At 40.7% G+C, this 24809-nt stretch overlaps 1 protein-coding gene across 2 annotated transcripts in view; it reads left to right on the top strand.

The window, feature by feature from the left end:
- LOC149432442 (lysine-specific histone demethylase 1A) overlaps positions 1–24809 on the top strand; it is a 63701-nt gene that overhangs the window by 24287 nt on the left and 14605 nt on the right. Inside the window, exons 3-17 of one of the 2 annotated variants that reach the window (XM_089665189.1) lie at positions 1652–1794; positions 1918–1996; positions 2070–2162; positions 8309–8415; positions 10438–10519; positions 14206–14300; positions 14572–14714; positions 14823–14913; positions 16635–16769; positions 18201–18274; positions 18369–18480; positions 18603–18735; positions 23968–24155; positions 24282–24396; positions 24623–24707. In XM_089665189.1, coding sequence (XP_089521315.1) covers positions 1652–1794; positions 1918–1996; positions 2070–2162; positions 8309–8415; positions 10438–10519; positions 14206–14300; positions 14572–14714; positions 14823–14913; positions 16635–16769; positions 18201–18274; positions 18369–18480; positions 18603–18735; positions 23968–24155; positions 24282–24396; positions 24623–24648 — 1616 coding nt within the window. In that variant the 3' untranslated portion in view covers positions 24649–24707. Of the gene's footprint in view, positions 1–1651; positions 1795–1917; positions 1997–2069; positions 2163–8308; positions 8416–10437; positions 10520–14205; positions 14301–14571; positions 14715–14822; positions 14914–16634; positions 16770–18200; positions 18275–18368; positions 18481–18602; positions 18736–23967; positions 24156–24281; positions 24397–24622; positions 24708–24809 lie in introns of those variants that run through there. The other variant, XM_089665188.1, reaches the window with a different exon arrangement.

Raw genomic sequence — 24809 nt, 5'->3', positions numbered from 1 at the left:
ACATTAATTTTGTCATAAAAAAACATATTAGTAACCTTCATAGTCCGTTCTTTTAAAATTTAAGATTTCTGATGGGACATTGTTTAAAGTTGAATGTATAGTCTTTGAATGTTTTCTTTTTAGAAATGCATATTAAAGAGATCAGCTTGAAGTAAGTCTTATCAATTTGTGTTTAGATTTTAAAAACCTTGTTTCTGTATGTAGTTTGTAATTATACAAATATATATATATATAATTTTTTATATTTTTTTGCTTTGGTCTTTCTGACCTGCATCCAGTAGTTGTGCATTGCTGAGTAAGTCAGCTTACTGATTGTAAACAATGCACTCCTTTTTGATTTACTAAGGCTTCTTTCAGGCAGGTGGCAACGCTTACTGCCCTCTGAAAAGTGATCCTCGGGTCACTTTTCAGAGGGTGGTATAGCAGCAGTTGGCAGGCATTCAGGAGGACAACTTGTCATCTCCTGAATGTCTGTCCTTCTTTTTTTTTTTCTTCAAATTCCAAGGGTGATTTTGGGAACATGATTGCAGTATGCTCCCATTGATCTGGGAATTTCTTGTTTTTGACAGGTGGTGCTTGGGTTTATAATGCTGCTGCTGCTGCAAGGCAAAGCATTGTGGCCCACAGCATCTGTACAACCCTGTCAGGATGTAGATTTAGCATTTTTGTGTGTGGGGTGGGGGGGAGCAGATAATACAGCTCAGCCCCCTATGTGAAAGAGCAACTAAGAACTCCACTGAATACATTGGAGGGGTCAGTAAAAAATACTATATAAGTTAATTTTAGGGCACAAAAAAGCAATAAATTGCCTTTTTATTTTGTAAAATATGAAAGATGAGGTTGCAGAGAGTAAATAGATATCCAACTTGTCAAACCTTAAATTTGTGCGCGCTCGAGAAATGGTGACGAACTTCAGTACCCTATATTTTCTATAGGTCACCACTTTTTTAAAGCTCCTTGGGGGCCTCAATGTTTTTTTTGGGGGGGGGGGGGGGGGTGATGATATGTGCTTGGTTGTAACTTTCATTTTTTCCAATTAAAAAAACAAAACAAAAAAAAACTTTTTTTCCATCACATAGGGGACAAAATCCCCTATGTGATGATTTTTGGTGACAGGTTCTCTTTGAGACATCCAAGGTCTAAAAGACCCTGGATGTCTCCCCTCTGCTCCACTGGAAATTGCTCTTTCCCGGGGATTGCATTACCATCTTTCACCGGGGACCCGGAAGTGACATCATAATGTCTCTTCCGGGTCAGCACAAGAAGGGTAGGGGAGCAGACTTGTCCCTCCCCTCTAGCCGACTGCGAGCTGGGCCCGCAGATGGGCAAGCGGAGACCTCACACCAGGGGCGCAGAGAAGCTGGCACTGTGTGGAAGCCATCAGTGGCAGCGCTGCCGCCTATTGTTTCAACTGACTGGTGAGCCCTGCTGCTTGCCCGCAGCAGAGCTAAAGGTAGAAAGAAACTACCTGACCGGCGCCCAGAACTACATGTCCCAGGCGTCAGGCGATAGGAATCCAACATCCCTGTATCAGTATTTAGAAAGAATGTTTACATAAATACAGAATAATTAACTTTGTTTGTCTACTGAAAAACATGCTTTCCCATGGGTAACTAGATTGAATTGCTCAATGCAGACTACATTTATTTAGTATATTCAGGTGTAGAGGGTGCAGCTTTTCAGAGCAGACTTCCACATGACAGAATGACATCTCAAGAGGCGGCATGCTTCCCAGATATCATCAGCGGCCCACAACCAACTCAGAAGGTCTTCCTTTACATCCGGAATCGCACAGTAAGTGGGAAAAAAGCTCTCATCTGTATATGCCACAGAGGTTGTTTTTTTTTTAATTGTAATAGATGCACAAGTAGGCTTATTTCTCACTTCCATTCCATTTTGTCTTCTCTTTTATTAAAGTTGCAGCTGTGGTTAGACAATCCAAAAGTTCAGCTGACGTTTGAGGCAACCCTTCAGCAGCTGGAAGCTCCTTATAATAGTAAGTTGCAATTAACCCATTTTGAAAAAGGCAGTGCACATTTTCAATAGACTAACGGGGTTGTGTTATTTAGGTGACTCTGTGCTGGTTCACAGAATACACTGCTATCTTGAAAGGCATGGCTTAATCAACTTTGGTATTTACAAAAGACTGAAACCTTTGCCTGGTAAGTAGTCGAAATTATCAGCTGTCTTTCCTTTTCTCCTGTCTCTCCATCTCTTTATTAGGCAATAGGAAAATGTTATCTTTGCTGTCGGCACACCACAATCCACGTGTTGACCACGTATAGTAATAAAAAGATTAGCTCTGCATAAGGTAATCTGAGGCCAAGCAGAGTAGTTGGCCCCTTATTTTCCCTTTTTGTGTCATGCTGGGACCAGGAGTGTTAATATTTCACAGATTTCAGTGTGCATTCTTCAGCTCATAATAGAGCCACAGGATTTATAGTGGTTGTAAAGGCTCAAGGTTTTGTTACCTTCATACATTCTGTGCATAAAGGTAAAAAACGTTCTGTGTGCAGCAGCCCCCTCCCCCCCCCCCCCAATATTTACCTAAGCTCCATCTTGGTCCAGTGATGATCACAAGAGCCTTGGCTGTCTGGGGACTCTCCCTTCTCATTGGCTGAAACAGCGGCAGGAGCGAATGAGGGTGGACATGCAGAGCGGTGAGACTACACTGTATCTGAGTGTTACAAACCAAAAACATGATTTTAATTATTTTTAAATTCAAAGCAAGCTCAAATATCCATCCATATTACCATGCTTTATTTTACTGAGAAATCACTTGATTCCTGTAGCATTTACTTCCTGGAATACATCTGCCTTAGCTCAGGCATACAGGCAGTAGGGTGTGCTTAGGTGAGAAAACCCCTCCTCTCCTCCTGAAGACTCTTGGGATGTACGACGTTTGACTAGGCATGGAAACTAGGAAGTAATTTACAGTAAAGAAATGTAAAAAACAGTTTAGAACAAGTAAATATGATATACATTCCTATCTATTTACTATATCTAGCAGCATAAGGATTCAAAATAGTCAATATTGAGTGACGTTCAACCTTAAGGTAAAAAAAAACAAAAAACACCCCACTAACTATCCTTCTCACAAGCTTCACTGAGAACAGTGGGACCCGCTCCTGTTGCTGTTAGTCACATTCTGTGAGGAGGGAGTGGGGGGGGGGGGTGATCTGTGCTGTGTGTGTGTCTATGGATGCACACAGCCTGGCTCAGCAGCGTGCTCACATAAATGCCTCCATAGCACAGGGCTTGATATGGTGGCACTAGAAGAGGAGGAGCGAACAGTGCTGGTGGGGGACTCTAGAAGAAGAGGTAAGGGGCCATTCTGTGCAATATCCTTGCACAGAGCAAGTAAGTATAAACCTCTTTTTACATTTTTTTTTTAATATTATGAAAAAAAATTGAGCCTGTTGATAGTAATGGTAAATCTTGTCTCCCTCTAGTGGCTAATTTATAAATCTCTACATTGAATACAATCACTGCAGAATAAAAGAACAAGCATGTGATTGTCACATCACAAAAAAGATTGAAGAACATGTTCACTGTACATGTCCTTTAACCCTTTTTGCTGCTGCCAACTTTACTATTATGTTGGTGGCAGTGTTGGCATGTACACACATTTACTCCTGCTTGCTGCCTGTGTGGTAGAAGTGATTGGCGCATGGCTGTAAAAACTACCTGATTAGCAATATTTTTTACAAGTCTTTTGGAGAACCTATTTCGCACTTGCCACATCAATAAATGAAGCAGCTTGTCTGTGCTGACTCAAATTAGTACCCCTTCCAAAATATTTCTGGTGTTGGATAGAACCCTGATGGCTTAGACAAAGTTACTAAATTAATGCAAATCAACCCAAAAATACATTATTATTACTATTATTATACAGGATTTATATAGTGCCAACAGTTTGCTCAGCGCTTTACAATATAATGGGAGACAATACAGTTCAATACAAGAGGGATAGGAGGGCCCTGCTCCTCGGAGCTTACAATCTAGGAGGGAGCGGCTAGTGGTTCAAAAGGTAGTAACTGTGGGGGATGGACTGGTTGGAAGAGTAGAAGGTTCCATTATTAGCTGAGGGCAGGATAGGCTTCACTGAAGAGAGAGGTTTTGAGAGATCGCCTAAAAGTGAGCAGAGTAGGCGATAGTCTGATAAATTGGGGTAGAGAGTTCCAGAGGATGGGGGAAGCTCTGGAGAAGTCCTGGAGATGAGCATGGGAGGAGGAGACAAGGGAGCTAGACAGCAGGAGGTCGTGCAAGGAGCGGAGAGTACGGTTTGGCGATATTTGGAGACAAGATCGTTGATGTAATTTGGGGCAGAGTTATAAATGGCTTTATATGTTGTTAATGTTTTGAATTTTATACGTTGGGCAATGGGAATCCAGTGGAGGGATTGGCAGAGAGGGGTGGCAGATACAGAACGGTTAGTAAGGTGGATAAGTCTGGCAGCAGCATTCATGATAGACTGAAGAGGGGATAGCCTGCGTTGAGGTAGGCCGATGAGGAGGGAGTTACAATAGTCAAGGAGAGATATAACAAGGGAGTGAATAAGTTGCTTAGTGGTTTCCGAGGTTAGGAACAGCATATCTTGGAGATGTTGCGGAGGTGAAGTCTACAAGATTTGGACAGTGATTGGATTTGAGGGTGAAAGGATGGGAGTCAAGGATTACACCTCGTACCCTGGCATGAGGGGAGGGACTGATGATTGTGTTATTGATCTTGATGGAGAAGTCAGGGGAAGGGGCACGGGATGGGGGGAATACAAAAGCTCAGTTTTGGAAAGATTGAGTTTGAGGAAGTGGCGTGACATCCATGCCGATATATCACTTAGTAGGTTAGTAATGCGAGAGGAGACTGAAGGGGTGAGGTGAGGGGTAGAAAGATAGATTTGTGTGTCATCAGCATAGAGATGGTACTTAAAGCCATGGGAAAGCCTGACAGAGATTCTAACTCTAACCTTTTCCTGTTGAGAAGAAGAAGAAAAAAAAGACTCCACTTTAATTTTGTGTTCCTACCCCAGTCTGCTAATGCTGGAAATGAAACCTTTGCATGCTGCAGGTATGGTTTGCCATGATAGCAGCCTTCATGTTCCTCAGCACAGGTTTGTCTTTATGCAAGAGGATATGTACAGTTGTGTCCAAAATTATTCAACCCCCACTGAAATTGAGTGTTTTGGCCAGTTTGACATTGCTTTTGATCATTCAGTCATCTTGCTTACATTTACATTAAAGAGGCACTTGTAGGTCAGACAAATATAACATAACAGTTATAATGAAATAACCACAAATGTCTTTTCTGTGCTCACAGCATTATCAGTTTTATTCAACCCCCAAGTGACATTCAATCTTAGTACTTAGTACAGCATCCTTTTACAGTTATAACAGCTTTTAAACGTGAAGCATAGCTTGACACAAGTGTCTTGCAGCGATCTACGGGTATCTTCGCCCATTCTTCATGGGCAAAGGCCTCCAGTTCAGTCACATTCTTAGGCTTGCGCACTGCAACTGCTTTCTTTAAGTCCCACCAGAGGTTCTCAATCGGATTTAAGTCTGGTGACTGCGATGGCCACTCCAAAATGTTCCAGCCTTTCCTCTGCAACCATGCTCTAGTGGACTTGGAGGTATGCTTGGGATCATTGTCCTGTTGAAAGGTCCAACGTCTCCCAAGCCTCAGGTGTGTGACGGACTGCATCACGTTTCCATCCAATATCTCCTGGTACTGAAGAGAATTCATGGTACCTTGCACACGCTGAAGCTTCCCTGTACCTGCAGAAGCAAAACAGCCCCAAAGCATGATTGACCCTCCACCATGCTTCACAGTAGGCAAGGTGTTCTTTTCATCATAGGCCTTGTTCTTCCTCCTCCAAACATAGCGTTGATCCATGGGCCCAAACAGTTCTAATTTTGTTTCATCAGTCCACAGAACACTATCCCACAACTTTTGTGGTTTGTCCACATGGCTTTTGGCATACTGCAGTCGACTCTTCTTATTCTTTGGAGACAGCAAGGGGGTACGCCTGGGAGTTCTGGCACGGAGGCCTTCATTACGCAGTGTGCGTCTTATTGTCTGGGCTGAAACTTCTGTACCCACATCTGACAAATCTTTTCTCAGTTCCTCAGCAGTCACACGGGGACTTCTCTCCACTCTACGCTTCAGGTAGCGCACAGCAGTCGAAGTCAGCATCTTCTTTCTGCCACGACCAGGTAGCGTTTCAACAGTGCCCTTTGCCTTGAATTTGCGAATGATGCTTCCTAAGGTGTCTCTTGGTATGTTTAACATCTTTGCAATCTTCTTATAGCCATTGCCCTTCCTGTGAAGAGAAATCACCTCTTCTCTTGTCTTCCTGGACCATTCTCTTGCCTTCACCATGTTTGTAACCACACCAGTAAATGTCTAGAAGGAGCTGAGTATCACAGTCATTTTAAAGCTGCCTAATTGGTGCTTATTATGCTTGATTGCTGCTCGGTGACATCCACAGGTGTTTTCAATACCTGATGGAAAGCACCTGTATGAACCTCTGTTCTTCAGAGTGGTAGTCTTTAAGGGGTTGAATAATTGTGGCAATGAAGAAACCACATAAGAACCATTTACTACTGTATTACATAAACAATTGATGTCATTTTAGTTGCATTTGGGTAGTTACAACGTCCTTGTAGGATTTGATTCTGAATACAATTCCAAATGTACACTATAGTCCCTAAACCCCTTTACAGCATTGGGGGTTGAATAATTTTGGACACAACTGTATGTTGTGTTGTCAATGTGATGTTTTAAAGCTGATAGGTACAAGTGCCTTTTCAGGGTGTTTAGTGCCTAACTGCACATTGCAATTGGTGCAAGTAGACAAGGGTTAATATGCATTATAATTCTCAAGTGTGTCTAGGTAAACTATTAGGGCCTATTCACATTCACAAACTTGCATTTTGCTGTATAAAATGCATGTCAAGTTGAAATCCCATTCTTTCCCAAGAGGCTGGTTGACATCTCCACTTTGTGCTGCCATTTAGTGTGAATGGGCAACTATACAGGCTTATAAGGGGGGATATCCTCCTGCGCTTAATATGGGTAGGTCCCTATCTACTAGCTGCAATCACTCAAACTCAACCAACAAGTCAAAAATACCGTGCATTAAAATAGTGAAGCGCTCCCAAATTATCTAAAAAATTATTCAATAAGTGAAGAATTACATAAACACTTCTAATAAATACCCATATACTATTAACTCATAATAGATCTGTGATAAAAATACCAAAATATACAATTCATAATATATACCCAAATAATATCGTGCTGGGAACGCCATTCCCAGCACGATATTACGTCACTTCCGGTCACGTGGGGACGTTTTTGTCCGGACGCAGCGGCCATATTGGTTTCCCTCCCTGCATGAGAGTACACCCATGATGTGAGGTGAAAAAGCGCTGTATCCAAAGTTACCATGTGAGTTGGAAAGTTTGTTATGCCATATTATTTACAATAAACGGTGTTATACTATGGGAAGTTTCTGTTTGTGCCCTATATGACGTGGTGAGAGGAGGTGGAGTGGAAGTCCTGAGGTTCCTGCCTGAGTTGCCTGGAGGAAAGGATTGCCTTTAAGGAGAGCCTTTTTGCCTTTTGGCCCTGTGTGGGTCGAGGAGGGGAGGTGAGCAGGCATTTCTGCCGTTGGAGGATTCCTTTCTTGAGCACTAGAAGTGAAGATCACAGAGTGTTTCACATTTTTTTGCATGGATTATTTGAGTTTTTTTGAAACACTGAGTTTATTTATTTATTTATAAAAAATTTTTTTTGATCTAAGAAGCAATTTTTTCTAATTTGTTATAGGGTTCACCACAGATATATGTGTTTACTTATCGCAGTATCACTATATATCTTTTTTTGATATTCAGTTGTGTCACAAGTATCACGATTTGTCACATTTTTATGAATCAGCAGTATTATGTCAATTGGTTTTATCACTGTTATTTGGGTATATATTATGAATTGTATATTTTGGTATTTTTATCACAGATCTATTATGAGTTAATAGTATATGGGTATTTATTAGAAGTGTTTATGTAATTCTTCACTTATTGAATAATTTTTTAGATAATTTGGGAGCGCTTCACTATTTTAATGCACTATACAGGCTTATATACGCCTGTTTGTGTGTGTTACCACATACGCTGCACCGCACATGGAATAGTGTGAATCTAGCCTCAGAGCCAAGTTCTTATTAAAAATTCTTCAAAAATGAGACATTGCTTCTTGTACTCCCACCTATGCTTGTGAGGTTTAATTGCTGTTTTCTTAAATCCATTAGCGAAGAAAACGGGGAAAGTAATAGTCATTGGCTCCGGAGTGTCTGGATTGGCTGCAGCCCGCCAGTTGCAAAGTTTTGGTATGGATGTTACCGTTTTAGAGGCAAGGGTAAGTAGTAAATGTTGTTTTTTAGTATGTGAAGTATATTTCTTTACACTAGAAATAAGTTCAAAAACAGATTTTTAATCCTATTTGTGCTGCTTGCAGTATAGACGTTTGCCTCTGCCTTGGACCTTTTAATAGGAGTTTGTGTTTTACTGTGTGAGCTTAAAGGAGAAGTACAGCCAAAGCTGTTTTGGCTGTTCTCCTGTGGATCCCAGGAGTGCAGTTCATTCTGCAGTCCTGTGACACATATTTGGCTGACAGCGGGCTGATACCCGCTGCCGCTTGACATTCACTGCCGAAAAGATCCCAATCCTGAGTCTGGAGTGGCACCTGACTTAGCCTTTCAGCAAGCCACTGAGAGCCTGAGCCAAGCGCTCCATCCCCCTCCACAGCCCAGCGCTCCAGTGAGCACCTGGTGGGGGAGCAGACAGTAACTGAAAAGTCACCGCTTTCTGCTCACAGTGGTGGTGAGAACTCAGAGATCATGTGATTGCTGAGGTCACACCCTTAGAGTAGACGGGGACAGATGCAGCACCGGAGCAATTCTGCATCCACCTAGGTAAGCATCATTAAAAAAAAATTCTCTATTAAGGAGTCCCACTGTAGACTTTGGGGACACTCGTGTTCCCCTTTTTGTTGTGGGCTGACAGACATTGGATTGGTTGGTGAATTTAGAGATTTGGAGCTCATGCATACAGACATATGACTTTAGGATGTTGGATCTTGTCCCTATACAACCATATAGAAATGTACTTCATTTGTTAGGATGTAGGCAGCTCCTGTCACCTATCATCCTCGATTGCTAGGACACATGCAGTCCGTGTTGCCTTTGGTGCTCGGTTGCCTTGAAGCAGAGAGCCATAATTTCTGTGCACATGTAAATGTTGACACAAATGTTTACATACCCACGTTAAATGTGTTCCATATTTTTTTTTTTTTTTAACACCGCATGGGCCCATAATATAACTTACAGCTGTGTTCAGATCTGTAAGAAGTGTGCATGTTACAAATCTGAATGCAGTGTATTTTAATCCTGTTTATTTTCTCTTTTTTTTTTTTTTTTTATCAGAAATACATATTAGTGGACCTTTAGATCAATACTGGAATATTAAGAGTCAGGACTTGCTGTGATACCATACTGTACTACTACACTTCATTCACACCTGCACATTTTGTAAACATGCGCAAATTCATAGTTTTTAAAACGTGCTGAAACTGCATGTTGCGTTTACGCTGACATTCATTATTAATGGCACCCTAAATGTGGCAGGCAGATACATGTCTTGCCATGTGTAAAAACCAGTAAAAGAAAAATGTGCAAACTGGAACATGCCAAAAAGCTCCATGAGCTACATTGCCAAGCATAGGGCAGCCCATGAAATCAGTGGGCTGCCCTATTGTCATACAAAGAAATGCATGTTTATAATAGGCTAGGTGTGAATGCAGGCTGACAGAAGAAGCCCTAGTGGGAGAGTGATCGACATGGGTCCTGGCAGAGTGAACAAGGTTTCTGTCATAGACTTGAAATAGCACCTATAGAGCCTCAAAGAAGTCTGTGATTGAAGACTTCTCGTTCTGTCTAGACTATGAATTGTTGTGTCCCCATACTTTGACAACTCAGTTCAGCTGACAGGACGAGTTCTAAAGCCTCGTACACTCGATGAGAATATACCGCTTTCGGAGCAATTGTCCAATAATCTCACAACCGATCACAATGATTCATGCGAAATCACTTGAAGGGACAAGCACGAGAATTTCTGGTAAGATAACAGAACAAACGATTTTCGTTTAATCAGTACGGTATTCATCCGTAAAAAATCGATTGACCAAGACTGCTCATGCTCGAAAACGAAAAACATGCATTACATCGCATCACTTCTGATGGATGATCATTCATCTGATATTCTCGTCCTGTGTATGAGGTTTAAGGTTTAGGTTACAGAGCTGTGATGATGGTTCTCTTTGGCAGGCCAGTTCTACACATGACTCTTGCAAGTGGTAACATTATAACTTTCTGTTAAATAGGACCGTGTTGGAGGAAGAGTTGCCACATTCCGGAAGGGAAATTATGTTGCTGACTTGGGTGCAATGGTGGTCACAGGACTTGGTAAGTTTTGTTGTTTTTTATTCTGTGTCATTTATGCATACTGTATATAGTATACTTGGCAGATGGGAGTTTCATGTCAACAATCTCAAAACATTGCTCAATCTTGCTTTGAAGTTTTTTTTAATTTCCAAGATGAACCCCAGATGTATGGGGGAGCACAGCAAGTGGCAAAATGTTGGGTTTTTTTTTTTACCTTAATTCAGAGAATGCTTTAAGGTAAAAAACATTTTCCCTTATAACTTCTTTAAAGCAATATTACACCCAAAAGCAAAGATTTATTATATTGCAGCTTACCAATTCTTAGAGTTAAATTTGTTAGTGTATTTAAAGCTGCTAGTACATCTATACTACCCTCCATCTAGACTGACAATTCTACTGTCCAAAGGTGATTCTGTGCCTCCTGAGTGGGGACACTCTTAATACAAGAGGTGTATTACTGGCTAGATTACCAGGTGAACACAGAAGGGAAAAAGCCTAAAAAATAGAAAACTAATGCAGCCTCCACATCTAATGATTGGTAAGCTGCAATATATTATATTTCTGGTTTTGGGTTTAATACTGCTCTATGACTGTTTCAACAGTATACTCCTAGTCAGGGCTTAAAATTTCAAGTCCTGAGCTTCTAGCCAGGCCTTAAGAGTTACTCGCCACCAACAAACACACATAAACAGAGACACCTGTACACACACACAGAAACATGTACAGACACGCATACACACAGATATATGTACATACACAGAAATACACATGCACAGACACATGTCCACACGCACAGACACATGCACATACATACACAGACAGACACATGTCCACTCAGACACATGTATGTACACACGCAGACACATGTACAGATACACACATGTACATACAGAGACATGTACATGCATACACAGACACGCGCGCACACACACACACACTCCCCTTTAAAAAGTTGCAGTACTTCGTTTTTCACTCACAGAGCCGGGTACTGCACTCTAGGGGGAGGGAGAGAGCACATCACATACTCCTTCCTTTGCTTTCACTGCAGTCTGACGGCTCCCAGTGCCAATGACAGATCCGGCCTAAGCTCTGAGCCTGCTCAGCAAGATGGCCCTGGGGGACACACTTGCCCTCACCATAATTTCCACTCGCCATTGGCGAGCAGGTGAGTGGAAATTTCAAGGCCTGTCCTAGTACATGTAATTTTACGTAGTTTGGGGGCCCTATAAGACAAAATTACAAGTACTGTGCAACACAGTGTGTATGGACAGCATTAGAGGAGAAACCAATCTGTTTGCGTAGTGTTGTATATCAGTTGTCATCAGTCTCAATAGTTTATAGTTGTGGACCTTATGTGAGCAACGCACAGCCAAAAAACTTCAAAATGCATAGGGCATGTGCAGTACTCCTCAGTCTTTCTATGCTGCTGCCGTTCCCCTTTGCATTTTGGCCACAGTTCCCTTTGTCATTCACATGAAAACATGTAGTAGCCTTGCAAATGCAGCTTATATTGGCCTGCATTTTACAAACGTTGTGCAAGTGTTTTTGCACCTGTATCAAGCTTCACGCATTTGCTTCCTGGGCTGGGCGAGGCGAGGAGAGCAGTTGTAGCAGGAGTTTTTAAGGTGTAAAAACATGGACAAAAATGCGTGTTGATGTTTATGGGAGGCAAAAAAACCTGAATACTCTCCCTAAAAAATAAAGTGCTTGTACTTTTTTCAGCACGGGGGGACTAAGTTTACAACTGTAAACGGGCAGTTGAAAAGAACATAATTCTGCATGCTGAGTGCAGTAAAGCATTGGGGAAACTAGCTGAAAAGTGAGCTCAAGTGTGAATGAGGGCTTGCAACCTCTGCTGTCAAAAAATGACCTGACGTGTTCTTTATAAACACTGTTCAGTGGAGAGTGAGAGATACAAAGTAGCATTGTTGCTTTTGTATTTGTTTGGTTTCATTTATGTGTAGATAAGGGGAGAGTACTTTGATTTGCATCTGACATCTAAGCCTCATTCACAACAATGTGCAGAGACCTGGGTTTTTCTGCATGCTTTTTGCAGGGGTCACAAAGAAAACAACTGTTCTCTGTGTGCCCTGTTCGCACCACAACACTAGTATTTCTGTGCAGGAATCTGCAACGTGTATAAAACTTGCCGAAACACGCATGAAAACTGATATAAACTTATATTCCTGCAAGTGAAATAAGCACATTTTTTTTTCCATCAGTTTTTCTTCACATATGGTGTGAATGAGACCTTAAAGTGGAACTAAACCGTCCTATCCTTTTCAGCCAAGGAGGCTGCCATCTTGGCCTCTGTATGATTTGTCAAGGTGCTGCACATATGATTAGTTATGACTCCAGCAATTTAATGTTTTGACAGTTTGCTGGAAAGCACAACCAATTGTGACCATTTCATTCCCAGAAAGTAACTGTGTTTTTAGACAGTTTAACCACTTGCCAACCGCGCTATAGCCAAATGACGGCTACAGTGCGGTTGTCCAGTTCTTGGAGGGCGTCATATGACGTCCTCTCAGAACGTGCGCACCCGGCGATCTCCTACAGACACAGCTGATCACGTGATGTGGTAAAAGGCCAATCACAGCGGCCTTTTACCATGTGATCAGCTCTGTCCAATGACACAGCAGATCACCGGGTAAATGCAGTTGCCGGTTATTGGCTGCACTTTCCTCACGCTGTCACAGCGTGAGGAAAGTACTGCTGATAACCAGCAATTGTCAGAGGATGGATCGGCACCAATCATCAGTGCAGCCTCATCAACGCATATCAATGAAGGATTAAAATGACCTGTTTGCTAAATTTTATAATAGAAACAAAGAAAAACCTTTTTTTTTCCAAAATGTTTGCTCTTTTTTTTTTTTTTTTTAGTTTATAGTGCAAAAAATAAAACACCCAGCAGCAAGTAAATGCTACCAAAAGAAAGCTCTATCTGTGTGAAAGAAATTATAAAAATTTCATATGGGTACAGAGTTGCATGACCACGCAATTTGTCATTTAAATTACGACTGCACTGAAAGCTGAAAATTGGCCTGGGCAGGAAGGGGGTATAAGTGCCCAGTAGGCAAGTGGTTAATTGATGGTTTTAGTTCCACTTTAAGGGCTCGTTCACACCATGGTGCAGAGACGTCAGTTTTTCTGCAGGGGCACAACAAAAAAAATTGTCCTCTATGTGCCCAGCTCACACCACAACACTGGTATCATGTGCAGATTATTGTAACGTGCATGAAAACTGATGTCTCTGCAAGTGAGATCTGTGCAGCAGTTTTCAGCAGTTTTTCTGCACATATGGTGTGAATGAGGCCTAAAGCAACCTGACAAGTGTAACTTTATTTTTCAATCAAACTGATTCCTGTTTTTCTTTCTAACAATTAAAGTAGAAAAAGTTTGGGTTTTTTTTGGTTTTTTTTTAATAAGCATAACCTATGTTTCACAAGACAATATCAAGTAAAAAAAAGCCTAGTTTGCCCCAAAAAACAACCCCCCTTCCCCAAACTATTACTTTTATTTCAAATAGTAACTAAGTTATTGCTGAATTCAGATTACAGGTGTGAGAGTTGAAGCAGTTAACATTTAGGCTGCTGTTTCAAGTGGCTTTTTTGATGGTTTCTCTTTCATAGAGAGATGTTTTGTGCCCAACATATTTTCCAAAGTGATGCTTTCTTACCTTTTTATCTTTGTGTGTTTTGGTTTAGGAGGTAATCCAATGGCTGTGATCAGCAAGCAAGTAAACATGGAGCTGGCAAAAATAAAGCAAAAGTGCCCCCTTTATGAAGCAAATGGTCAAGGTGTAAGTTCCATTGCTATAAAGGGCTCAGTTTAAAGCATATGTGGTTGTTTTAACCCAACAGAATCATATTTCTGGGCTGGTCACATGGGATGAAGTTGGCTTTGAACATCCAGTCATGTACAGAAAAAGGTTCTGTGTTTCTAATATCTTGACACTCAATTAGATATTTGAAGCATATCATACTTCACAGTAAATTAGCCATGTCTTTTAGGCCCTTATGCTTAACTTAGGCTAACATTGAGTAATTCAGCTTTGTGGTCATCTTTTTCAGGTACCAAAAGAAAAAGATGAGATGGTGGAGCAAGAATTTAACCGTTTGCTGGAGGCGACTTCCTACCTCAGCCATCAGCTAGACTTCAATGTTCTTAATAACAAACCTGTTTCGCTAGGTCAGGCATTGGAAGTGGTTATACAGTAAGTCGGGACTTAACTATATTCTTTAGCCAAGTGTTATGTAGCTGCCTATTTATGTACGTACATATTACGGAAAAGATTTGTTTCAGAGTAAATTTTCTATTTTAGACTTCAAGAGAAACATGTAAAAGATGAACAGATTGAGCATTGGAAAAAAATTGTAAAAACACAGGAAGAATTAAAAGAATTGTTAAATAAGGTTTGTAGTTTTTTTAAGTGTTACTCCAACCCAGGATTAATTGTGGATGGTTTGGGGAAGGGGGAAAACCTCTTTCAGGTTTTCTTGATGTTCTCAGGCCTTGTTTGGGAGATCTTTTTTTCTTCATTTCTGTTCAGTGCTAAACAAGGACACAGACCTCACTAATAAAAATCTGGAGTACTAGCTTCCCTTACCCTTCTAAAAGTGTGTGCTTTTACTGATGTCTGGTATTTTGGAGATTTCTCCTTCTGTCCAGTTGACACCACTCTGATTGCAGGTGAGGGGGATATCTCCCCAGCATCGAGCAGTAACTTTGGCAAGTTCTAACGCTCCTCCTCTTCATCCAAGATGGAAGAATAAGTTTTTAAAGTGGTAGTAAACCGCAACCTTTAAAAAAAAAAAAAAAAAAAAAGCAAGACAGTGTCACATACTAGTACATTATGTGAAACTAACCTTAAAACAAAGCCCTCCAGCGGCACGTGTATCACCGCTGACAGAGCTTCCATCTTCACGCTCCAGCAGCTTGAATGGCCGAGCAGCGATAACATCACTCCCGCGCATGTCACTTTTTACGGGAATGCCGTTCCTTCAGAGCGCATGTGCTGGTGCTCTACACAAGTACATATCTTTTAAACGGTTCACGTTTAGGAGATATTCACAGGACCTACAGGTAAGTCTTATAGGCTTTTACCTGTAGGTACAAGTACAAAAACTGACTTTACTACCACTTGAAAACTGGCCTGAAAGACTGGCAAAAAATAAAATACCATATTTGTTATGCTTTTGTGAATTGAACCAAATGTGGATTAGGGCTCTCTTGAGTTGAATGTTAAAACGTTTGTGCAGAATGTTATGCGTTCATTGAATATTTATTTTCTGAATTTCTATGGCAATGTTAGCGGGTTAGGTTGGGGAACAGTTGGCTGGATTTTATCTGGTCTTCTGATAGCGCACAAATTGTTTTACATGTCTCACATGGCACAACTTTCTTCTGACCCTATCCTTGTAGCTTCTCGAGAAAAAACTGTGCCAGTAATAGTTTTTCTCCACCTTGTAAAAAATAGGATAACTATATCAAAGCTTCAAAGAAACATACCTAAAGCAGAACTATACTCACCATGGCTTCAGCGATGTGACATCCTGGAGCTCCCCACCGGCCACTGACATCTTTGAGCGGCTGTCTTCCAGGTATCGAGTACTGTCCGTTTTCATTGACTGGGCCGATATGATGTCACTTCTGCATGTGTGTGGGAGTTCATTTGGCTTCGGCATTGCTGAATCTCTACACTGAGCTGCGCGTGCGGAGGGGCAGGTAGGTAAGGTTAATGCAGAAGGGACAAAGCATGTCTCTTCTGCATTACAAATCCTACCTGTTCGCTCATTTTTATAATTTACATAAAGTTCCACTTTAATTATGGGACCTCTATCTCTCTTTTTTTCAGATTGTAGTTGGGTCCGGGGTTTGCAGGCATAGCTGGATCTCTACAGTGAGCTGCGCATGTGCAGCTCACTGTACAGTGGCGGAGGAACAGGTAGGTAAACTTAATGAAGAAGAGACAAAGCATGTCTCTTCTGCATTAAAAATCTCACTTGTTTGCTCATTTTTATAATTTATATAAGGTTTCACTGTCACTTTTCAGATTGTAGTTGGGTCGGGGGTTTCAGTGCTTTTGGTAGTCGATACAAAACTGTGACACTCTCTATATTTTGTGTTTTACCAGATGGTGAATTTAAAGGAGAAAATAAAGGAACTTCATCAGCAATATAAGGAGGCTTCTGAAGTAAAGCCTCCCAGAGACATCACTGCCGAGTTTTTAGTGAAAAGCAAGCACCGAGATCTGACAGCCCTCTGCAAGGTAGAATTACATTAATATACATTATATTTCCAAAAGTATTGGGACGCCTGCCTTTACACACACATGATCTTTAATGGCATCCCAGTCTTAGTCCGTAGAGTTCAATATTGAGTTGGCCCACCCTTTGCAGCTATAACAGCTTCAACTCTTCTGGGAAGGCTGTCCACAAGGTTTAGGAGTGTCTATGGAAATGTTTGATCATTCTTCCAGAAGCTCATTTGTGAGGTCAGGCACTGATGGAGGATGAGAAGGCCTGGCTCGCAGTCTCCACTCTAATTCATTCCAAAGGTGTTCTATCAGGTTGAGGTCAGGACTCTGTGCAGGCCAGTCAAGTTCCTCCACCCCAAACTCACTCATCCATGTCTTTTATGGACCTTACTTTGTGCACTGGTGCGCAGTCATGTTGGAACAGGAAGGGGCCATCCCCAAACTGTTCCCGCAAAGTTGGGAGCATGAAATTGTCTAAAATGTCTTGGTATGCTGATGCCTTAAGAGTTCCCCTCACTGGAACTAAGGGGCAAAGCCCAACCCCTGAAAAACCACTCCATACCATAACCCCCCCTCCACCAAACTTGGAACAATGCAGTCAGGCACGTACTGTTGTGGCAACTGCCAAACCCAGATACGTCCATCAGATTGCCAGACAGTAAAGCGTGATTCGTCTCTCCAGAGAACACATCTCCACTGCTCTAGAGTCCAGTGGTGGCGTGCTTCACACCACTACATCTGACGCTTTGCATTGCACTTGGTGAAGTAAAGCTTGGATCCAGCTGCTTGGCCATAGAAACCCATTCTATGAAGCTCTCTATGCACTGTTGTGCTAATCTGAAGGCCACACGAAGTTTGGAGGTTTTTAGCTATTGACTCTGCAGACAGTTGGTGAATTCTGCGCACTGTATGATTCAGCATGCCCTGACCTCATGCTGTCATTTTACATGGCCTACCACTTCATGGCTGAGTTGTTGTTCCCAGTTGCTTCCACTTTGTTATAATACCACTAACAGTAGACCGTGGAATATTTAGTAGCAAGGAAATTTCACGGATGGACTTATTGCATACTTCAGCATGTGCTGACACCGCTCTGTCATTTTACCAGTTGCATTCACTTTGTTATAATACCATTAACAGATGGCCGTGGAATATTTAGTAGCAAGGAAATTTCACTTGTGGACTTATTGCACAGGTGTCAACCTATCATGGTACCACACTTGAATTCACTGAGAGCGACCCATTCTTTCACAAATGTTTGTAGGAGCAGTCTGCTTGCCTAGGTGCTTGATGTTATTCACCTGTGGCCATGGAGGTAATTGGAACACCCGTATCCAATGATTTGGAGGGTGTCCCAATACTTTTGGCATTATAGCGTAATTGTCTATTGCATTAATGCCTTTGAGTGGATTGTCCAATGTTACTTTTTTCTTTTGAAATTAGGATTATGACCAGTTAGCAGAGGCACAAGCAAAACTTGAAGAGAAACTGCAAGAACTTGAAGCCAATCCTCCAAGGTATTTTCTTGTGTGTCTTTTCTCTAGAATAGAGCAGAGCCCAGTGAGCAGCTTCATGCAACGCCTTTCCTTTTTTTTTTTTTTGTCATTCCAGTGATGTTTACTTGTCCTCCAGGGACAGACAGATACTTGACTGGCATTTTGCAAATTTAGAGTTTGCTAATGCAACTCCTTTGTCTACACTTTCTCTAAAACATTGGGACCAGGTAAGGCATCCTGAAGATGTCTGCATTTCTTTTCACCTGTTTTCTCTGCTTTACTCTACCCTAACTGGTTATCGTTTGTGTGTTGGTTTTTCTTTTTGTTTTGTTTTCCTTTCTTTAACTAGGATGACGACTTTGAATTTACTGGCAGTCATTTAACTGTTCGGAATGGCTATTCCTGTGTTCCAGTGGCATTGGCAGAAGGACTGGATATTAAATTGAATACAGCTGTCCGGCAAGTGCGATACACTGCTTCTGGTACGTATTGTTTTGCGAACTGGGCAGTAAAATGTGTGTAATGTTAGTTATACTCCCTACTTGTTAAAATTTAAATTTAATTTAGAATCTGAGGTTTATGAAAAGAACAAATGACAAGCTCTATATTGTCTGGACTTTAGCTTATGTGAGTTATCTAACTGATCACCTGTGTCCTAAAGCAGGGGTTAAAATTTCGAGTCCAGACCTACTAGCCGGTCACAAAACTTACTCTCCACCAGTTGCTCCACCCAACCTTGCCCAGGTCCGCCCCAAACCCCACCCCCGGCCCACCCTCCCCCAACCACGCCCCCTTAAAGCTTATGAAATTACATTTTTCTTTAGAATAAAGAGTCCAAAATATAAAACTGTACACAGTAATGTATATCCCAGCTCCCCTGTACTCCATTATAGTGATATGACATGTTGTATACAGTGCTTACTCCTAGTCCCTCCGAATCCCCCGCGGCGGTGGAGAGGGTGTTTCCTCTCAGCGGAGGAGAGCGGACCTCTCCTGCACCTGTCCCCTCAGCGGCGGTGCCACAGAAGCTGGAAACCGGAAGTTGTAAACCAGAACTTTGCTTCACAATGAGGCTTGGAGCGCAGGTGCTCCATGCTTCATCTGTGCTCGCTGCTCACCACAGAGGAATTTCTCCTCGCATTTGGCGAGTGGCTTTTTCAAGCCCTGTCCTAAAGAAACTTGTGCTTTTCTCGGATTGTCCATTTGGGACACTGGGCAACAATTTATACTGTTAGGAGAAAAAACTGCTATACTTCTTTGCTAGCCACTGGTTATTCAGCTGTGGCCTGCATCTTGTAGGAGGTAGATACTGTGTGTAGTAGAAGGTAGTACATTGATCAGTGGAGAGCACAGGAGATGTATGTGGTAGCAGCCTTTTTTGTTTGGCAGGTGCAATAATCTGTGCCTAAAACAATGCGTGCAAATGGTAATGAAAACTTGACTTTTGCACTGACTCAACCTGCATGAGAGTTGTTGAGAAAAAGGAGTGAGATTACCTACCGTGGAGAAGGGTGGTGGAAATGCTATTTTTTTGGGGTTGCTTTGCAGCTCCGGGGCCTGGGAAGCTTGCAGTCATCAAGTCCACTATATATTCTGCATCACATCAAAGTGTGATTGCTTAGAATGTGAGGCCATTCTGTCTGAAAGTTGAATTTGAAATTGAACTGAATCCTTCAACATAATGATCCAATGGAAACTAGAAAAAAACTAAGAAAAATATGGTGATGGACTTCCCCAGTCAAAGCCTTATTTTAAATCCTTTTTGAAATTTTGTAAGGGGACTTTCAAACAGGCAGTTCATGCAAGGCAATCCACAAACCCCTTGCATCTGAAGTAAGTTGCATAGAAAAGTGGCTATATGTTTCAGGGTTGAAGTCTGAGACTGGTGGACAGTTGTACAAAATGCATACAAGAAATCAAGAGGGGATTATCTGCTTTTGATGCCAAGGGTGTTTTTACTTTTTCCCACAGTACATCATTACATCGATTTTATATTTGTGTTTCCTAATTTATTGAAAAGGCAAATTGTTTTGTGTTCCTATTTGGGTATATGCTCTTTATCTGTAGTTGCTGTTTGAAAAAAAGAACTAATATATGCCTGTTTAGAATATGTTGAAAAAGTTAAGTGTCCATAGGTTGTACTCAAAGTGTTTAAACCCAAAACAAAAAATGTAACATGTAATAAGATAAGTGAGCGCTAAAGGTTGTTACAGCTGCTGAACACCAAAAGGCACCAAACAACCTCAAAGAAACTAGATAAACAGAGGGTGCAGCACTAAAAATCATACACACAGTAAACATAAGCAGATATATGGTTAATCAATCTTGTGACTCCGTGTCCTCAATAGTTTCTATTAAAACTACATGTAACACACCATAGTGCATAAATAAAGTGCAAAAAAAAAACGGTCCACACATGTATTGGTTATCCGTGTCACTATGCCGTGACTGTTGAATATTACATGTAAGTGTATAGTCCGCAATATCCCAGCAGATGTGGTGCTAAAAAGATCACAAGGATCCTAGTAGTATATTCAAAAGGTGATGGTGTCCAAACTGATAAAAGACTGCGCACTCACCAGATGCACAATCAGTATACGCATTGATTGTGCATCTGGTGAGTGCGCAGTCTTTTATCAGTTTGGACACCATCACCTTTTGAATATACTACTAGGATCCTTGTGATCTTTTTAGCACTACATCTGCTGGGATATTGTGGACTATACACTTACATGTAATATTCAACAGTCACGGCATACTGACACGGATAATCAATACATGTGTGGACCGTTTTCTTTTTGCAGTTTATTTATGCACTATGGTGTGTTACATGTAGTTTTAATAGAAACTATTGAGCACACGGAGTCACAAGATTGATTAACCATATAGCTGCTTATGTTTACTGTGTGTATGATTATTAGCGCTGCACCCTCTGTTTATCTAAAAAATTTAACATTGCAGCTTACCAATCAGATGTGGTGGCTGCATTTGTTCCTTTTTTTTTTTTTTTTTTTTTTTTAGGCTTTTGCCCGCTGTCTTTTCCCCTAGTGATTTGGCCAGCAGCACACCTCCTCTATTATTGAACCCACTCTGCATGAAGGAGCACAGGGGCACCTTTGGACAGCAGCATTGTTAATCAGGGGGAGGGGAGTGTTAGATGTACTAGCAGGTTTAAATACAAGAACAAATTGAAGAAAAGCTTCAGCTCCAACTTTGTAAGTAGTAAAAAAAAATGTCTTTTGAGATAAAGGTGTTACATAAATGAATTAAACGCTGATCATTGTAAGCACCCCTGTCAGTGGTAAATGGTATCTCCTCCCTCTAATACTTCTGCAAGATGGCTTGTTCTGTTTAAAAATAATAGACTTGCTGGTCAAATCACCAGGTGAAAAAAAATAAAAAGGTAAGCTGCAATATAATGTTTGCTTTTGGGTTTAATACTGCTTTCATTTTTTATATGACTGTATGTGTGTGCATGCATATATATGTGTAAATAATGTTTTATCTCATCAGTGTGCACATTAGGAGGAATTCTGGTAGCAGTCTTATCAGGACGGCCTTCTGCTTTGTGTTATATAGTGCATCCAGAAAGTATTCAAAGCACTTAACTTTGGCCACATTTTGTTATGTTACAGCCTTATTCCAAAATTTATTAAATTAATTTTTTCCTCAACATTCTACAAACAATACCTCATAATGATAATGTGAAAGAAGTTAGTTTTGAAATCTTTGCCAATTATTAAAAATAAAAAACAAAAAAAAAAACACATGTACATACAGTGGATATAAAAAGTCTACACACCCCTGTTTAAAATGCCAGGTTTCTTTATGTAAAAAAATGAGACAAAGATAAATAATTTCAGAACTTTTTCCACCTTTAATGTAACCTATAAACTGTACAACTCAGTTGAACAACAAACTGAAATCTTTTAGGTGGTGGGAAGTAAAAATAAAAAACTAAAATAATACGGGTGCATTAGTGTACACACCCTTAAACTAATACTTTGTTGAAGCACCTTTTGATTTTATTACAGCACTCAGTCTTTTTGGGTATGAGACTATTAGCATGGCACATCTTGACTTGGCAATATTTGCCGACTCTTTCTTGCAAAAACACTCTAAATCTATCAGTTTGCGAGGGCATCTCCTGTGCACAGTCCTTTTCAGATCATCCCACAGATTTTCGATTGGATTCAGGTTTGGGCTCTGGCTGGGCCATTCCATAACGTTAATCTTCTTCAGGTGAATTAATTCATTTGTTGATTTGGGTGCATGCTTTGGTTCATTGTCATGCTGAAAGATGAAGTTCCTCTTCATGTTCAGCTTTCTAGTAGAAGCCTGAAGGTTTTGTGCCAATATAGACTGTTATTTGGAACTGTTCATAATTCCCTCTACCTTGACTAAGGCCCCATTTCCAGCTGAAGAAAAACAGCCTCAAAGCATGATGCTGCCTCCATCATGCGTCACTGTGGGTATGGTGTTCTTTTGGTGATGTGCAGTGTTGTTTTTGCGCCAAACTTATCTTTTGGAATTATGGCCAAAACGTTCAACCTTGGTTTCATCAGACCATAACACCTTTTCCCACATGCTTATGGAAGACTTCCGATGTGTTTTTGCAAAATTTAGCTAGGCTTGGATGTTTTTCTTCCTAAGAAAAGGCTTCGGTCTTGCCACTCTACCCCATAGCCCAGATATATGAAGAATACGGGAGATTGTGACATGTACCACACAGCCAGTACTTGCCAGATATTCCTGCAGCTCCTTTAATGTTGCTGTAAGCCTCTTGGCAGACCAGTTTTCTTGTCTTCATCAATTTTGGTGGGACATCCATTTCTTGGTAATGTCACTGTTGTGCCATATTGTCTCCACTTTATAAATGTCTTCACTGTGTTCTATGGTATATCTAATGCCTTGGCAATTCTTTTGTACCCTTCTCCTGACTGATACCTTTTTACAAAGAGATCACTTTGATGCTTTAGAAGCTCTCTGCGGACCGTGGTTTTTGCTGTAGGATGCGACTAAGAAAATGTCAGGAAAGACCTACTAGAACAGCTGGGCTTTATTTGCGTTTAATGAGAGGCACTTTATATGATGGCAGGTGTGTACTGACTCCTATTTAACATGATTTTGAATGTGATTGCTTAATTCTGAACACAGCTACATCCCCAGTTATAAAACGGTGTGCACATTTTAGCAACCACATTATTTTAGTTTTTTATGTTTATTTCAACCCCCCCTAAAAGATTTCAATTTGTTTTTCAATTGAGTTGTACAGTTTATAGGTCACATTAAAGGTGGAAAAAGTTCTGAAATTATTTATCTTTGTCTAATTTTTTTACATCTCAGAAACCTGACATTTTAACAAGGGTGTGTAAACTTTTTCTATCCACTGTATGTACATGTGTTTTTTTTTTTTTTGGTTTTATTTTTAATAAATTGCAAAGATTTCAAAACTAACTTCTTTCAGGTTGTCATTATAGGGTATTGTTTGTAGAATGTTGCGGGAAAAATTTAATTTAATCCATTTTGGAATAAGGCTGTAACCTAACAAAATGTGGCAAAAGTTGAGCGCTGTGAATACTTTCTGCATGCACTGTAGCTACATACTCTCTTAGTGTTTCTGGATCATGAGGTTGAATTTGTGCATATGACACTGAGACTTGTTTTCAGGTTATATGGCTGATAATATATTTTTCTTGATTTGCTTACTCTAGGATGTGAAGTAATAGCAGTGAACACACGCTCTACTAGTCAGACATTTATTTATAAGTGTGATGCTGTCCTCTGCACTCTGCCTCTTGGTGTATTGAAACAACAACCTCCTGCTGTGCAGTTTGTTCCTCCACTTCCAGAATGGAAGACCTCTGCTGTTCAAAGAATGGGTTTTGGAAATTTAAATAAGGTAGGCATTCAGTAAGCACAGGGTTCTAATAATGCTAACGTATCATGTAGAACAAGTCCATGCTACGGACTTGTGAGATATATATTTATTTATTTAGTTGTTTCCATTTCTCTGTTTTATTTTCAGGTGGTACTCTGTTTTGACAGAGTATTTTGGGACCCTACTGTGAATTTATTTGGTCATGTAGGCAGTACGACTGCCAGCAGAGGGGAGCTTTTTCTTTTCTGGAATCTGTATAAAGGTAATACATTTTTACTTTATATTTTAGGCTAAGTGTCTTTCTCATACTTTTTTTTTTCTTTTTCAAACGTAGCACATGACATGAAAGTCGGAGTTTTATATGTTGTAATCCAAACTCTTTTTAATGTTTGCCTGAAAGTAATTCTTGCTGCAACTTTTACATGCTTTTGCTGTTCAATTGTTCCTCAATTGTATTTCATATACAGCTTTTTAAATTCTACCTCTAGTGCATACCTGTATACCAAATGTGTAATGATTACCCTTGATGAACAACTGCTGGGATAAAACTTATTAATTATACAAGCTCTAAAGGTATACAGTGAGTGAGCATGTTTTGTGACCTTTAATAAAAATTGCTACTTTACATGATTAAATAGGGCTGTACCTCTTGCTGTGAATAAACAAAATGCTGTT

The sequence above is a fragment of the Staurois parvus genome, unplaced genomic scaffold (genome assembly GCF_062004578.1).
Source record: "Staurois parvus isolate SC_StPar_1 unplaced genomic scaffold, SC_StPar_1.0 ptg002140l, whole genome shotgun sequence".
NCBI classification, from domain to species: Eukaryota; Metazoa; Chordata; class Amphibia; order Anura; family Ranidae; genus Staurois; species Staurois parvus.
Note: the sequence above shows the minus strand (reverse complement) of the source record. Positions and strands in the feature narration are given on the sequence as shown.